This window comes from Otolemur garnettii, unplaced genomic scaffold (genome assembly GCF_000181295.1).
Source record: "Otolemur garnettii isolate 467f Iridium unplaced genomic scaffold, OtoGar3 scaffold00048, whole genome shotgun sequence".
Taxonomy (NCBI): domain Eukaryota; kingdom Metazoa; phylum Chordata; class Mammalia; order Primates; family Galagidae; genus Otolemur; species Otolemur garnettii.
Window position 1 is genome coordinate 4,959,890 of NW_003852443.1, and position 17,318 is coordinate 4,977,207.

Here is a 17,318-nt window from a genome sequence, read left to right on the forward strand (position 1 = left end):
AGATCGTGGAAGAGAAGTTTTCTCCTACAATGAATGGAACGCACTTCATGGTTCTCCCAAGGTCCTCCCTCAAAATACAGAGGCACATCTCCTCCAGGACAAATATTTTTTAACAATAAAATGTACCAGTTGGCAAGCACTGTGACGTTGAGGTCCTCTTCTGCTCTGCTGAGTGAGCTCACGTCTAGGAGAAAGCTAATATCTATCTGTAAAACACAGAGAAGAGCCCATTTAAAAAACACCCTAAAACACATTTTTACAATCTGAATTTTAATTGTTGTTAATAGTTTATATTCTATAGTATATGGACTTGAAACTATTCTGAAGGCACAGGCTAGTCCGGTTGGCCGTGAGCCCCAGGGACATTATTGGGTTTGTGCCAATTTTTAAGTATAAGCCTTTCCATAAGAATGTTCAGAGACAAAGCCGACTCTGAATGTGAAGACAGGCAGGTCCAGACTGACAAAATTAGAAATGCTTTAACAACTCGAGGGAGCACCCTTGCCAAAAAACACCTTTTTGTATAGCAGAGGTAACATGCCTGGCAGACAGGACCTCCTGGGGTAGGGTGAGCAGGGGAGCCGAATTCTGATCGACACACACACCCGTCTCAATGTAAACATGCCCCCCTCCATTCTGAACAGAGAACATTGCCAAGGATATAAACACAAAGCTCAAAGATTCCAAGCCAAGTCTTATGTTCGTATGTAGCTACTCACTTTACATTAAAAATATTATTTGTTTGTATGCAGCATAAGGAGAGGGGAAAAGGAAAAATAATCCATGTTAATAAACAAACCCTGAAAATTCTCTGTGCTTACCCTTGAGAGATGATCTACATATATATAACCGATGCTGCAGTCAAGTTTTACTATGCCGGAGTGGTCTGAGACTTCACAGTTTATTTGTTTCTCTTCCTAAAGGGAAAAATATGATAACTGGTTTGAGTAAAAAGGGAATAAAAAGGATATAACATATATTTAAGGACAGTTTTTGAAAATATCTCAGAAGTATTGACTTTCCTAGAAAATTATTTGGGATATGTTTTGAGGGGAGATAAATAAGAAATAAATGATAAAAATATGTGTATATATAAAAGTATATCCTAATATGAATGTAAATTCTCCACAAAATTCCTGGACTTGTAGTTTTTATTACTCTTGGTATATTTCCTATTTAATTCAAGGTCTAATGTCTTGAAATATCATGAGTCCAGGGATCCATGAAGTCCACCTTTCAATGGTCCTCTTTGGTATGTTCGAATGTGTTTAAAGCAGTTTGTAAGAATAGCTGCAATTGTAATCACACCTAATACAAATGTACAAAGTATATTTCCCAAATGGCTGAGTTTCCCCTCTTAATTTTGCAAACAGGCTCTTAATGCTCTGGCGTAACAGAAATTTGAGAGAGATCAAAGCCTCTCTCAAATACTCTTGGTATAAAGGGGTGACCTCTGGATAAAAGACAGGTAAACTTCCTAAAGATAAAGAAATATCAAAGGAGAAAGTGACTGAGGCTTTTCTCTTTGAATCACAAACTTATCACTATCTTGTGGCTGGATTTAAGTGTATATGACAGAGGCACAGTGGTGAGAAGAATGCCCTGAACTCCTGTGGAAAAAGAAAAAGGTGCCTAAGTGTAATACCAGGTTTTGGAATCTGTGGAAGGCTGTTGTTTCTAATGTGTTGGAGATCCTTGGGGAACAAGGCTGAGGGTGTGAACTTAAAGTGAAGAGCAGGAACTCTGGGAGCCCAGCATGGAGGACCAATGTTACCTGGGTGTAAGCCATAATTAAGAGGTGCAGCCTTACAACACCAGACATGCCTGGTGTGGAAGCAGGAGGTGATGGTGCCCAGGCCGCTCCTCACTCCTAGTATTGGAAAGCAGCAGGCTGATGCCCTTGGCACTTACAATCAAAGAACTTGCTATTCTGAGCAGCAGTGCGGAGGAAGGATCAAAATAACTACAAGACTGTGTGCTGAGTGTACAAATTATGTTTCAAATTGATGAAGTGAATTAAAACACTTACTTAAAAAAAAAACTAAGTAAAATACGAAATAGTATCATGCTATTGTAGTTCACAGTACTTACCAGGTCTAAAATTTTAATGAAGTAAAGACCCATGGGTAGTGTGATGTGCAGAGTCGTATCATATGCGTCATCTCCAGCATTGAACAAGGACACGTTCAGCATCAATGTCTTCATACTCCCAACAGCAAGGTAGGTTTTATTTTCATGTGGTCTAAAAATTAAGTAATATTAGTTCTTGCTTAGAAAATAAAAATTCCATTTCTCTTCCTCTTTCCATGTATACAAAAATATATGTATATAATTTATGCTGAACATGAAATATTAATTTGGAAAAATAATCATGGGATAGCCCCCATGCATGCAGAAGTAAAGGTATGTTAAAAAGACTCTTAATTCCTTAAAAAAAAAAAAGACTCCTAATTCCTGATGTTTTAGAGAAATTCATCACCTATTACCTAAAAGTTTGATTTTTTACATAACTATAACTAAACTGGCATCCTTTCTATTTTATTTCTTTTCTGCCTAAATTCTTGGCTCTGTAATTTTAACATTTTCCTCATTATCTCACAATGTTTTTGAAAGGCAAGTAATTTTTTTCTTTTTTTTTTCTTTCAAGCCTAAACCAGACATTGAACTACCTGTTGCCCAAACTAAAGGAAAAAAATTGAGGGACTGGGAGAAAAGAGGAACAAGCAAATTGAGGGATTGTGAGGTCAACGCGATTGAGGAGCAGGGAACAAGCCCTATGCCCACCAGCAAGTAGGTGGCATGAAAACCTATTGGACTAGAATTAATTTCTGAGGCAACTGGTCACCCCATATAGCAAGGGCAAATTAAAAGCAGACTTGAAGAAATGCTTCCCCCCTCCTGTATACTACCAAGTATAGACTGCTGCAAATCCAGACATGTTTTGAGTTCAAGTCTTGGCACTGGCCTTGGGGTGGGTGTGTCACTTAGCGTTTTCTTTCTCGCGCTCCCTCTCTCTCTCTTTCTTTTCCTTCCTTCCTTTCCTTTCTCTCTCTTCCTTCCTTCCTTCTTTCCTTTCTTTCTTTCCTCTTTCTCTCTCTCTCTTTTTTTCTCTCTTTCTTTTTTTTTTTGAGACAGAGTCTAACTATGTCACCCTTGGTAGAGTGCTGTGGCATCACAGCTCACAGCAACTTCAAACTCTTGGGCCTAAGTGATTCTCTTGCCTCAGCCTCCCATGTAGCTGGGACTACAGGCACCTGCCACAACACCTGGCTAATCACTTAGCATTTCTAAACCTTGGTTACTCCATCTATAATAACAGCATAGCTACTATTCAGTGAAGATTCAGGCCATGAACACTCTATGAAATCTTTAGAATATTTTAAATAGGAAGAATTTGAGGCTTAAGGAAATATTCAAAGCCCACAGCTGGCATGTTCTGAAACCTCCAGGCAATTGAAAATTTCTATAGAATTCATTCTCTTTCCCACTGAGAGGGTTAGAATAGCTAAATGCTAAGGAAAACATTCAGTTACAGTTCATGATTTTACAAACTTTCCCCAAATACAGTTCATAGATATCTAGTAACTTAAAATTTAGGTAAATTAGTTCAATCTAGAGTAGGATGTGACCCAAAGCGTATCAACTGAAGATAGTCATAACCATAAAAAGGTGAATATTCACCTAGCACTGTAGAATTTGGAAAACTTCTTCAGGAGTATTTAAATTACATCATTCTAATAGACATTTATATAGAGGATCAGTGAAGAAACACTAAACATACAGTAAGCATTGAATAGTTACTTGGGAACTGATTAAAGACAAAGGATTTGTCTTTAAAGTCTATTTTTAATAATTTTTTTTATTAAATCACAAACACATAGATCATGTATACATTAATGCATTTATGGGGTACAATGTGCTGATTCCATATAGAATTAGGAACGCTTACATCACACTGGTAAAGGACAGAGTTTAACAAATTTCCAAATTTCTGCTTTTAACAATTAATATATATAAATGATTGATGACAACTGAAAGTTTCTGTGCAATAAATAAGGTACTATGTTCACTGTTCCTAACAACCAAAATAGTTAAAACACACTTTATTCCCTCCTGCAACCAATAGTGAAAGCAGCATTCCCCAGCCTTTCTGGCACCAGGGACTTGTTTCATGGAAAATAATTTTTCTACATACTGGGGTGTGGGGGATGGTTTTGATGCATCTGTAGGCAATTGATTATGGTATCTGTGCAGTCAAACCTCTCTGCTAATGATAATCTATATCTGCAGCTGCTCCCCAGTGCTAAGCCTCACCCCCTCAGGTCCACCTCAGATCATCAGATATTAGATTCTCATAGGAAGTATACAGCCTGGGTCCCTCCCATGTGCAGGTGACAGTGGGGTCCATCCTCCTATGAGAATCTAATGCCACTGCTGATCTGACAAGAGGTGGAACTCAGGCGATGATGCAAGTGATGGGGAGCAGCATAAATACCGAGGAAGCTACACTCACCCCCTTGCTGCTCACCTAACAGGCCACAGACTGGAACCTGCTCATGGCCCAGGGGTTGTGGATGGCAGACATAAAAGATAGATGTATAAATAAATGTTCAAAACATAAAGAAATACATGAGAAAGAGTTATGAATAAAGGGCTCTGGAAGACAAGGGAAGGGAACCACTGTTGTCTGCAGGCAGTAAAGGAAGGTACTCTTTGCTTTTCTATTTTTCTGTTCATTTCAGTTCACTGCTTCAAGGAAGATTTTAAAGGTGGTCTAAAAAATGTCATGATTGAACCTGAGTTAATTTGGTTTAGACCCTTAACTGATGTCTCTGTCTTAGTCCTTCTTTCCTCCAATCTAATCTTCACAAAACCAGAGGGTCATTTTCAAGAAAGAAAGCAAACAAGAAGGTAATGTTCTATGTCTGTTTAGAGGACTCCAAGAGCTGCGCCCTGCCTCACTTTCCACCACACAATTATTATTCTTTTTTATTTAGCCATATTCACCTACACACAAGATGCTTTTGTACCCCTTCAAGCTCTCCCTCTGCCTATAACATCTTCTCTTCATGTAAATGGATAACTTGTAAAGCTGATCTTTGAACAACACACATTAGAACAGTGTGGGTCCTCTCTCATATGGATTTTTTTTCAACAAAATATAGACTGAAGGATGACCAGCCTATGTATACAAAGGGCTGACTTTTCATACTAGCGGGCACTGCAGGACTGACTGCCACTTGAATCTGCACAGATTTTGGTGTATGTGAGAGGTCCTGGATTCAATCTCATGCTGATACTGAGGGACAATTACACTGCTTTTCAAGATTGAGCTTATACATAAATAATTCTTACATATACGTCTAGATGAAACTCATTGCTAACCACCTTCACCCCACACTGTTTTATTCCTAACAAGAATAATGTGATGGCTTCTTCCTATTCCAAAGTGCACTGGGCACCTCTATAACTCATTGGTTTCATGATGTGAAATCACTGGTTTGTCTCATCTCTAGACTAAATGCTCTTGGAGGGAAGATGTCAGATCATGATTGTCTCTGTTTTCTCAGAGCCTAAAAATACACTGTTCAAAAAAAATGTGGGAGGGGCTATATCAAACATAAAGAAGTACTAAATTATACCCTAGGAAAATGTCAGAAAAACTAGGGAAATTGTTGTGTAAGTTATCAACTGTTAATAGCTTATGGATTCATCAATATAAATTCTGTCAAATTATAATCATATAAGTAAGATTAGCCCATATCACTAAATCCCCAAACCAGAGATGTTGGTGTGGATGTGGAGAAAAGGGAACACTCCTACACTGCTGGGGGGAATGCAAATTAATTCGTTCCTTTTGGAAAGACATCTGGAGAACACTGAGAGAACTAAAAATAGATCTGGCATTTGATCCTGCAATTCCTTTATTAGGTATATATCCAGAACACCAAAAATCGAATTACAACAAAGATATTTGTATCAGAACGTTTATTGCAGCCCAATTCATAATTGCTAGGTCATGGAAGAAGCCCAAATGCCCATCGACCCACGAATGGATCAATAAATTGTGGTATATGTACACCATGGAATACTATGCAGCCCTAAAGAAAGATGGAGACTTTACCTCCTTCATGTTTATATAGATGGAATTAGAAAATGTTCTTCTTAGCAAAGTATCTCAAGAATGGAAGAAAAAGTATCCAATGTACACAGCCCTACTTTGAACCTAATTCATAACTCTTATAAGAAGGTCATAACCTAATTATAGCCTTAGAATATGGGAAGGGGGTGAGAGGGGGAGGTGACGGAGGTGGATGGGAGGGTGATTGGTGGGGTCATCTCTATGGTTTATCTTACAAGGTACAAGAGAATCTTTTTTCTAAAAGCAGAGTATGAACATTTTAACTCAATAACTAAGAAAATGGCATGAAGGTTATATGAGAGTATTGAAGAGTTTGATGAGAGTATTTCAAAATGTATATGAAAACAGCACACTGTACCCCATGATTGCATTAATGTACACAGTTATGCTATAAGAAATAAAAAAATTATAATCATATAGCCATGTTTATCTGTTCTGTGATTGTATATAAATTCCAAAAGTTTCATTAAGGTAAATATCTATCAGTATAACATTATTTTGATCTGTATCCCACCCACACAAGCTAATGACCTATAAATTAATAGCATCATCCCATGACCTTGGCAAAACCAATACCAGAAAGGTGGTCTGGCTTTTGAGAAATAATGTGTGTCAACTAATGTGCAAACAAGATTTTAATCATAGATGCTTTCTCCCACTTTTAAAACTCTAATATAGCTTTAAGAAAATAGTTAATTTACTGTGCTTGGAAGTTCTTCTCCTCTTACCCTGATTTTTTTTTTAATTTTAAACTTATCAAAGTATAATACACTTAAAGAAAAATGTACATATCTTAAATGTACAGTTCAATACAAATGAATATGCACATGAAACCAGCACTCAGATCGAGAAAAAAAATTACCATTATGGTAAAAAAAACCCCATTAGGCCCTCCTTCAGTTATTGCCTCTAACCACTCTATTTCTGATAGTATGAAATAATTGTGCCCCATTTTGTATTTTATAGACATGGGATCTTAGAGTATACTTTGAGTATTCTTTCATGTGGCCTCACATACCCAAAGTTTTGTTGGTGAGATTAATATATTTCTAATTTTAATTATAAAATGTTTATTCTCTCTGTGTATACATTGTATTGTATCAATATGGCACATTTATCCATGAGAATTTTGGCAATTTCTAGTTTGGAACGATGATAGTCTTTTGGTAAACACATAAATGGAATTCTGCTAGTTATACATAACTAACTAAATCTATTTTTACTCTATCCAGGAGCAGACTCTTCTTTATATATATATATGCATATATACATATATATAATTATCCCATAATTAATTCTTTAAAATCTTTGGATCTTGACTTATTTTTGCAACCAGCTTAAGTTGTACTGATAAACCATATTGAAATACCAAAATATACTATAGGCAACTATTTTTAAATAACAAAAAACCCTGCAAATTTGACATACAAAAAGCAAACATATCACACAGCAAAGGTACCGCCTGTAGGTTGAATTTGTGTCTGCCTGTTTCTGTAAGTAAAGGTTTATTGGATCACAGAGTAACGCTTTTGCATCACAATGATAGAATTGAGTTGTGGGAGAGAATCTCTGTCCCATAAAGGCTCAAATATTTATACTGTCTTTCCCTTCACAGAAAAAGGATGTGGGCTTCTGCTATAGAGCAATCTGATTAATGAGTATAATTAATTTCAAAATAAACACACATTACTGTATTTAAAATCTCTCCTGTAATATTCTGACTATAATAGAGGCTTCAAAGGATACAAGCATTCCCCCACACCCCAGAAACCACACAGAATTAGAGGAAATGGTCCCCTCAATGGTCCTCAAAACTCCTTGGTGGTATTCCAGACATGAGGATGAAAGGAATACAAAAACAACTCTGTGTCTACCATCTCTAGGTTCTAATCACTGATTTGAGAAGTTGGACCTTGCTGGGAGAATGTATAATAAATAACAAAGCAGTAATTCAAATCCCTGGCTATCATTTCAGGGTGCAAGAATTTGACTGAGTGATAGCATGCTATCCCGGAATTTGGAGAATAGCTGTGAATTACTCATCCCTGTGCTGTAAACCTTTGGGTTACGTAACTACGCGTATGGTTGGTAGCATTGTGCGAAGTGGAAAAGAGGAACTGGGTGGCAACCTGGCTGTCCTACATTCCCCCACCGTTCTGCAGTCACGTTACAACTGAAGGAAGCGCAGAGGTTCTAAAAGTAAACTTCAGTTTGACATTAAAGTTTAATTAAGACTTGTAGAAGAGCTGCCTAGAAATAGACATTTATAAAATATTCTGGCTCATAACCAAAGCATTAGTCACTGAACACATTGGGGAAAGAAGTTGGCACTTAGACAAGCGACAGAAGGTGAACGCGGAGTATAAACAGCTAGGTTCCAAGACAACAGCAAATTACAGGGAGACAGCGTTCACATTTCAGCAGCTAGACTCCTGGTTTATTTTCCATTTTTAAGCTATTTTGCTACATTACCATAATTGCAATTCTACTCTTTAAAAAAAAATATACATCTTGCTGTACCTCGATTCATTAACAAGGTGCCATAGGAAAGCTCCGCACCCGTTTCCTATGTGAGACATAACAAAGGACCAGGTGCACATCTGGAAGGGCGACAAGACTGAACCAGAGCTTTCCCCTGGACCCATAGTTCATTTTCATTAAAACGTGCATAATGCAGACTTGAAATTTACAAAGCAGCCTAGAATTCATGTAACTTCAACCAATCAATGTAGTGTGTGCATAAGGAATCGTAACGTAGTAAGTGAGAGAGGAAAAAGAGAATAAGGATGTGTATAGCACCAGGCTCTGTGTTCTTTCTACGTGCATGAGAGAGTTTTATTTTGCAAGAAATGTTTTCCAATCTTAGCATAAAGAATGCACTTTGCCTCGATAAAATGAATTAGGACCTCGTAGCTAACTTCTTTTTAATCAAGATGCTAGAACAAAATATAATGTAAACTGATACCATACTGTACTGTGTCAAGACACACAACTCATTTATTTGACAAAAGAATAGCCTCTAGCAAGCAGCTTACAGACCCAAATGAAATCTTATCCTTCCTTTTTATTCACTACTGACTTCAAGAAAAGAGAATGCTGAAAAATTATTGCCTATTGGAATAGATAGGTTACCTGACATTTAAGTAGATTTTTATTGAACAAAGGCCAATTCATTGAGGTCAAGGGGAGAACAGCAGAAAAACTTGAACCACAAGATTGAACAAAAACTTGAACTACAAGATTGATGTTTTAGTATATGAAACACGTAATTCACCCTCTTCAAACTTTATGAGATCACTGAGGCATAACATGCCTACTATCTCCATTTTAAAAATGGACGATTTCATTAAACCAGCTCTTTCGGTGGTTAACGGCAGAGTGGCAGGTGTTGCTCATTGCTTGCTGCTTACCCCAGCTGTGATTTCCCTTTTTAGTTGCCGACAGAACCCCAGACTATTAAGGTAGGAGGCAGCATTCACTTGCCTCTAGTCCAGCTTCAGGGACTGAATCATGACTGATCTATCATGATCATGATGACTCCATTCTCCTTTAGCCAAGACAGATTCAGGAGAAAGCATGGGACACCAATCTGATTAATTAGAATAAATCTGATAAGGTGCTCCCTTTCCCAAATAGTCAGCCTCAAGAAGACAAAGCACTTTTGCTCTTTTCCCTTTTATCTTACTTACAACTTTGGCGCTGCTGCAGCCATACTATAAGCATGAGGAAAACACCAGTAGGACTAGAAACATAACAACCAGTATCCTATCTTGGGTAGCTTCTCACCAAACCTGTGAATAACTCCTACCTCCAGACTGCTTATTATGCAAAATAATTAGATGACTTCATGACTGTTTATATCATGATATTAGTTAAGTATCCTGTAATTTGCAGTTAGATACAAAAGCATCACTCAGGGAAAGCCTGTATTAGAATCCTGGGAAGCATGACTGAGCTGGACAAGAGAAGTGCTGTAGTGTTGTTTACGTCAGTAATGCCTGGGATGGATTTGATTTCAAACTGCCTATGTGACGGCTAATAATTACATTAGTAATTTTGATGAAGTAATGTTTGTTCATGGTTATTTTGCCCTGGAAATCCATTTGAATGTGGTTTATGGTCTTGAGAATTTAGACATACAAGAGGAAGCCTCAATTTAATGAAAAGATGAGACAAAGTACATCAGCACCATTTAGTGTGCTGTTGGCAGTTTATTATTGTGGTCTTCAGAAACTCATGTTCTTTACTGAGTAAATACATTTACCTAAAACAGGTTTATAGCTCTGGGGCACATAAATACCATTAGTGCCAGCAGAGTTATAGCTGGGAGAATGCAAGGAACATATGGTTCCAATTTGCCTACTGTTTCTGAGAAGGGAGAAAGAACACCTCAGTGGGAGAGGCATATTTTTGTCTGATAGAATATAATTTATTAAAAATGCAAAGCACTTTTTCATCAGAACTGTTCACTGCGGATCTAAGAAATTCATTAGAAGAGTTTTCATTTAAAAGTTTCCCAAATCATCATTTGCTTAATAGAGATACATAGCCTGTAACTTTCCTAATTGTTACGAAAGGTATGGTGCCCACTCCTGAACACTGCATTCGTGTCCCTGAAAACCTCGTAAGGCTGCAAACGACTGAACCAGTCACAGCCAGGTGTATTCTCAGAACAGAAAGTACATATGCAGAATGTTTAGCATCTGCAATATTTCATCTCATTTTAAAAATAATTCATTTAAAAATGTATCAAGATCTATAAATATTCCAGACATGATATATCAAAAATAGTAATAGCTTTTATTGAAACTCCCTGTGAATCAGGCTTTGCACTATGCACTTGCCTTATTGGGTCTTATCTTTGAAATGAACTAAAAGAGTGTGTACAATTCATACCCACCTAACAATGAGCAAAGAGGTCTGGAGAGGCTAAAAGGCTTTTCTGAAAAGGTTAGCCAGCTAATAACATAATATATACAGGACTGGATGTAGGCAAATTTGACTTCAGATCTGCAGTCCTTCACCCCGACATTGGTTCTTAGGTTTCAGTGTGATAAGAACTTGAAGCCCTATTAATTGTGAAGATTTCTGGCCTGTTCCCATTGATTCTGATTTGTATGGTCTGGATCTTAGGACCTTGCATCTCTACTAAGCATTCCAAGTGAGTCTCAACGGTGTTGGCTGAAAGAGCACGCCTTGAGAAACACCGTCTTACACTCTGGTGACTGCCATTTAAAATCATAATGAGCTTGATCGTTATGAGAAACATTACCATTTAAAAGTAAAAACACAAAGTAGATAATTTTTTGTGAAAAACAGATACTAGAGGCGAATGACTAATTCAAATTAATAGTTTCATATCTTAATTCAATAAGACACATCTTTATTCTTCAGGAAACAAGCTCTCTCAGGGATATTTCCCCTATAAATTTCCATGCTCCACCTCCTATGCCCAGGGGATTGCAATTAGAGACCACAAAGGTGACAGCAGGAATGCCTGATTTAAGAAAATGGAAACATGACTTATTTGTGGCTTAGAAAAGCTGTCCCTCACACAATTCTTTTTACCAAAGAGGTACATGAGGGCCAAAACACCAAGAAAACCAAGCATTTTAGGAAAAAAAGAAATACATAAATGGGAAGGTTACAAGTTATTCAACTAATAAATCAACAAAGCACCTTGCTACGTGCTGGGGTACAGTTTGTAGTCACTGTTTTTAGAGTATCTGAGCAGTCAATCTGAATAATTTAAGTACAAAGTCCACTTATCAATCAAATGTTAGGGCTTGTTGGTTCTTGACTATGAATCCTGAAGGCTATCCTGGCATTACGTTCAGTGAAAATAATTAATCTATTCTCTGCCATGCATGATTCCACTCCAGTAGAGTGCTCAACCCTGTTTATCTTCCTTTTTACTCATTTCTAGTTGATTCCCTGTTCCTTTTACCACAATAGCTATTCTGAATCTTATCGGATTCCTTTCAAGTTCCCAAACCCATCTCCAAACCCCTCATTTACCAGCAATGAACTTGACTTCCATTGTAGCCATCCATGAGTTCTCTACATTTTCCTTCTGTCCACACTGAAATTTCTTAATAACGTCAAGCATCTTTTTCATGGCTTTTTAGTCTAAGGCGAATCTTAACTTCTTTCTAAGGCTAATTCCTCCATCCATAGGTCTGATCCCATTTGGGACCTTGTTCTACTCTCAGCAAACCTCAGCAGCATTCCAGGTGCTCTGTTAGGTTCTGGGAACACAAAGATGAAAAGGCAGGAACCTGCCTCGCAGCAGTGTCTGGGACAGTGTGAAGGCAGACGAGAAAGAATGGGGAGCACAGCGCAGTGAGACTGAGGAGACCGAGCGGGACTTAAGTTATATGGCTGGAGATAAGAGATTTTGAGTGTCTGGTTTTGAGCCATAGTGGTAGAGAAGTACGGATAAGAAGTAGTGGAGAACTTAATTCTGGATGTTAGGGGAGAGAGAGAGAGAAAGAGAGGGACAGAGAGAGGGAGGGACAAAGGGAGAGAGAGAGAGAGAGAGAGATGGCGGGGGAGGAAGAATGCAGATCAAGCCCCAGGTTTCTGGTCTTGGTAACTTATTAATGGTTGTGACATTCCTGGATAGTGACCTAGGTGGATTGACTCTATGGGACACCCAGGAGGACATATCTAATATGAACTGGACACGTGGGTAGGCATCAGCTGTGTGGGCATGCCAGGCGAAGGTGAAGTTGTGGGCAAGACACCCAGGGAAAATACAGAAAGGGCTGAGGGATGCCAAAACTAACAGTCCACCAACGATGACTAAGAGGGAAAGACTAGAGAAGGAGAAGAAGAGTGGGAGGAGGATGGCATCGTGGAAATTAAAGATGTGAGATAGAGAAAGTGAATAGCTGTCAAATGTGCTGAGATTTCAAGTAGGGACAGAAGAGCACAGCCTGGGAGTTAACCTGAAGGTTTATCTCTCCAATTTATTCTTTCCCCTGCTTCTGACCCTGACACTTAATGCCTCCTCACGATTAAATAAATCTGATAAATACATAAAAATTCTTCAGTTGAATCCACTTGTTCCCAGGATGCTGTCCTTTCCTTAATCACTGGCCTGTCACTTGCCTGCTCTTGCACGGGGAGCCCTCTCTGACGTTTGCCAATGACACCCTTTACCTCCCCCACCAGCCACGTTTTACCCACCAGCTCCAATGAGCTTCTGAATTTAGCCATTACACTATGGAATCTCTCTATAAATTTTACAATACTAAATACTTCCTCTTAATATTCTCCACTGGCCATTTTCCCATGGACTTAGTTCTCATTAGATACTTTTTTAGTCTCTCACGGGGATTCCCTATTTCTTTTAAGCTTATAAATGAAACAGTCCCTTAAGATTTGATCTTTGGTGTTTCTGCCTTTGAAATTTATACTTCTAGCCCCTGGGCAATCTCACAAGTTACGAACGCTGGAAGAACTTCCAAACATAATTTGCGCCATGCCCCCGATTAACCTTGTTTCCTTTATATCTCAATTCCCTAAAAGTTGTTTCCCATTTCCCTGTCTGTTCTTCCCCTCCTTCACTTCCCGCATATCATACTCAACCCTCACCCTGCAGTGTGGACTCTCTTTCTCTCTGGCCCTCATTTTTCACATCTTCTCTCCAATATGCCACAAAAATTGCATATAGTGCTCTAGACATGATACAAAATTGCAATGGTTTATTTCCATCATAAAACAACATTCGTCCAGTTCTCACTGTGTGAGATGCTATTCTAAGTACGTCAGATATATCTTCCTTTTACTCTGTTTCCCTTTCTATGAATTTAGAAGACCAAGATAGCTTATTCCCTTTCAAATTTATCATAAGTGGATTGTTCCATAGATCAGTCTGAATGATATAACCCGTTTTCTAGGCAATAAAAAACTAAGCATTATGAAGTGGAAGCTCATTTTGCCACCAAAATTCTATTAACAAGCACTTACAAATGTCTAAAACAGAACTACAATTACAATAATGATCACCCAAGGCACAATTAAACCCTGAAATATCTTCTGAGTTATCAATAAAAGATTAAAACATGCTTCATAAAGCCTTGGTACTCACATACTCTCATTCCATGAAAAGTGGTAATCCTTGAATGTGTACTTACTGTGAATGATGTATAGATCCTTGAATCTCTCGGCAGAGTATTATTTTTTTTTTCAGTTTTTTCAATGCTGCTAATTCTCTCTCTCTCTCTCTTTTATTTTTTTATTTTGCAGTTTTTGGGGCTGCGTTTGAACCCACCACCTCTGGTACATGGGGCCAGCGCCCCATTCTTTTGCGCCACAGGCACCGCCCTTAATTGTTGCTAATTCTTAGGGCCTAGTTCTTAGTTCTTTTCTCTTTGTCACCCATATGTCCACATGCATTACCCCTCCCAAATGAATCACACGGAATGATGTGTGATTCACACATCCATTCACATAGGAATGATTCATTCCTATACTTACTTCAAAAATCCAATCTTCGCAGAAACCTGTAAATCAGCAGAACAATTTTCATGGGCACAAAACCTTGCAAATTTTATCTGGAAATAAAATATGACAATATTTTTTCTTTGAGTTCAATCAGTAGCTCTATTTCTATATATTTTAAAGAATAACATACCTCTAGTACATGACAAAAATGAAATTAATACATCAACTTGATAACTTATTTTATCCCTTTAAAATGTTTGAGAATTAGCAGAGTTCAACTGATAAATAACTGTAGGATTAAAGGAACTAAGTTATTTCAACAGGTAAAATTTAGAACCCTGATTTGGTATTTATATATATGGAAAACTACTATTGCAACTAAATATATATTTTAAAATATTCAGCCGAATATGCTAAAGAGAATATAAAACATATAGAAAATGGGAAACAAGATATGCATAAATCTACTTTAAAAAAATAACCTATTCATAAAAAAGTTAAGAAAATTCAGATATATTTCATTTCTTCGGAAGTAGTCTATATTTCTAAAAAAATGTTTAGTTATAGGTCATATAATATTTTGAATAAAGGAAAATATTCCTACTGTTTTCTTAATCATGTCTTTTTCTTTCTTCTGCTGAAGAATTGGCTGAAGTGGTGGGAACTCCTCTGTGCTCCGTTTACTGAGGACATGATGCCCGAGGTGGTAAGCAGCCTCAATCTCAACTGGAGTGAGGATGTCTCGCACATCTTTCTATGGAAATTAAAAACCATACGAATTAATAATAAAAGCAGGAATGTGGAAGGCCAAATGTAACTCATGGAATCCAAAGCAAAGACTTACCTTTAATCTAAACTGTTAAAAAATTGAAATGTGTATATTTTTTTCACATTACAGAGGGATTTATATTTCTTATGAAAAACAACAAAAGGAGTATAAAAAATGAAAAGCTATCGCCATCCAATTATAGTTTCAGGGATCTACATTTGGGCATACTTCCTGCCATGCTATTTTCTACACATTTGTTTAATAACTTGACATTATAACATAAGTATTTTCCATTATGACCTTTTTGTAAGTCATTACAAAGTGCTAATAAATATTTCATTTAGCATTATCTTATAATAAATTTACATAAAAATAATCTCTTTCTGTCCATTGAATGAAGTTTTCTTTTTATATCTCCCAGTAATATTTTGGTTCAATTTGATTCTTTTGACTCCATGTTTATTATGAAACATCCTTTTTTATTCTTTGTTATTCCTTATAGACCTTTTGCCATTATATAGTAGGCCCTCCATAGTGGATCATTTCCTTAAGTTGACCTAATTTTCATAGACAGGACACATAACCACACGTATGTATTAGTACATTAGGCCCAGTTCCTTATGTTAACCACTTCTGTATGTTGACCACTTTGTTATAGTCCCTCAAGTGGTCAACTTACAAAGGTTCTACTGTATTTCCTAACAGATTATGAATGATATATGGGAAAGTTATTTGGTTTGCATGTTACTGTTTTCTTAGTTGTTACAGTTTTTTAGGTTTATTATACTTTTAGACTTCACACAGAAAGAACTCTCAGATTTACTTATCAATTGCACAGGAATCATTACCCATGCAGAGTCTAGTCTGGTCTGTATGACACATTTTTTAAACTTAATATCATTTCTATGTAGCATTTCTCTCTCTTATTCTTGTTATATGCGTTCAAAAAAAGTCTTTTTGAATAACCAGACTTTTGAGATTATCCTCTGTTTCCAAAAAACAGCTCTTGAGTTTATTACAATTAATTGCCAATCTTTATTTCTATATTCAGACATTACTTTTCAATTTAAAAAGTATTTTCTACAGACTTAAAAATGATTTTATCCTTATTCAATATTGTGCGGGAAGTTTTAGCCAATACAATTAGATAAGACAAGAAAATAAAGGGTATCCAAATGGGAGCAGATGAGGTTAAACTCTCCCTTTTTGCTGACGATATGATCTTATACCTGGAGAACCCCAAAGATTGAACCACAAGACTCTTGGAAGTCATCAAAAAATACAGTAATGTTGCAGAATATAAAATCAATGTCCACAACTCACCTTTGTATATGCCAACAATAGCCAAGAGGAGAGATTAATTAAAGATACAACTCGCTTCACCATAGTCCCAAAGAAAATGAAATACTTAGAAATATACCTTACAAAAGAGGTGAAGGACCTCTATAAAGAAAATTATGAAACCCTAAGAAAGGAAATAGCAGAGGACATCAATAAATGGAGGAACATACCATGTTCATGGCTTGGAAGAATCAACATTGTTAAAATGTCCATACTTCCCAGAATAATTTATCAATTCAATGCCATCCCTATTAAAATACCAACATCATACTTTCAAGATTTGGAAAAAATGATTCTGCATTTCGTATGGAATCAGAAAAAACCCTGTATCGCTAAGGCAGTCCTTAATAACAAAAACAAAGCCAGGGGTATTACTTTACCAGATTTTAGGCTATACTACAAGGCCACAGTGGTCAAGACAATATGGTACTGGCACAAAAATAGAGACATAGATATTTGGAATTGAATAGAAAACCTGCAAATGAAACCAACAACCTACAGCCACCTAATCTTCGATAAACCAAACAAGAGCATTCACTGGGGGAAAGACTCCCTATTTAATAAATGGTGCTGGGAGAATTGGATATCTACATGTAAAAGACTGAAACTGAACCC

The 17,318-nt window shown here is 37.1% G+C and overlaps 1 protein-coding gene across 1 annotated transcript in view; it reads right to left on the reverse strand.

The window, feature by feature from the left end:
• ITGA4 (integrin subunit alpha 4) overlaps positions 1 to 17,318 on the reverse strand; it is a 96,319-nt gene that overhangs the window by 9,898 nt on the left and 69,103 nt on the right. Inside the window, exons 16-20 of the mRNA XM_003791468.3 lie at positions 15,198 to 15,347; positions 14,627 to 14,703; positions 2,092 to 2,242; positions 822 to 917; positions 127 to 206 (exon numbers count right to left, since the gene is read on the reverse strand). Coding sequence (XP_003791516.1) covers positions 127 to 206; positions 822 to 917; positions 2,092 to 2,242; positions 14,627 to 14,703; positions 15,198 to 15,347 — 554 coding nt within the window. The remainder of the gene's footprint in view (positions 1 to 126; positions 207 to 821; positions 918 to 2,091; positions 2,243 to 14,626; positions 14,704 to 15,197; positions 15,348 to 17,318) is intronic.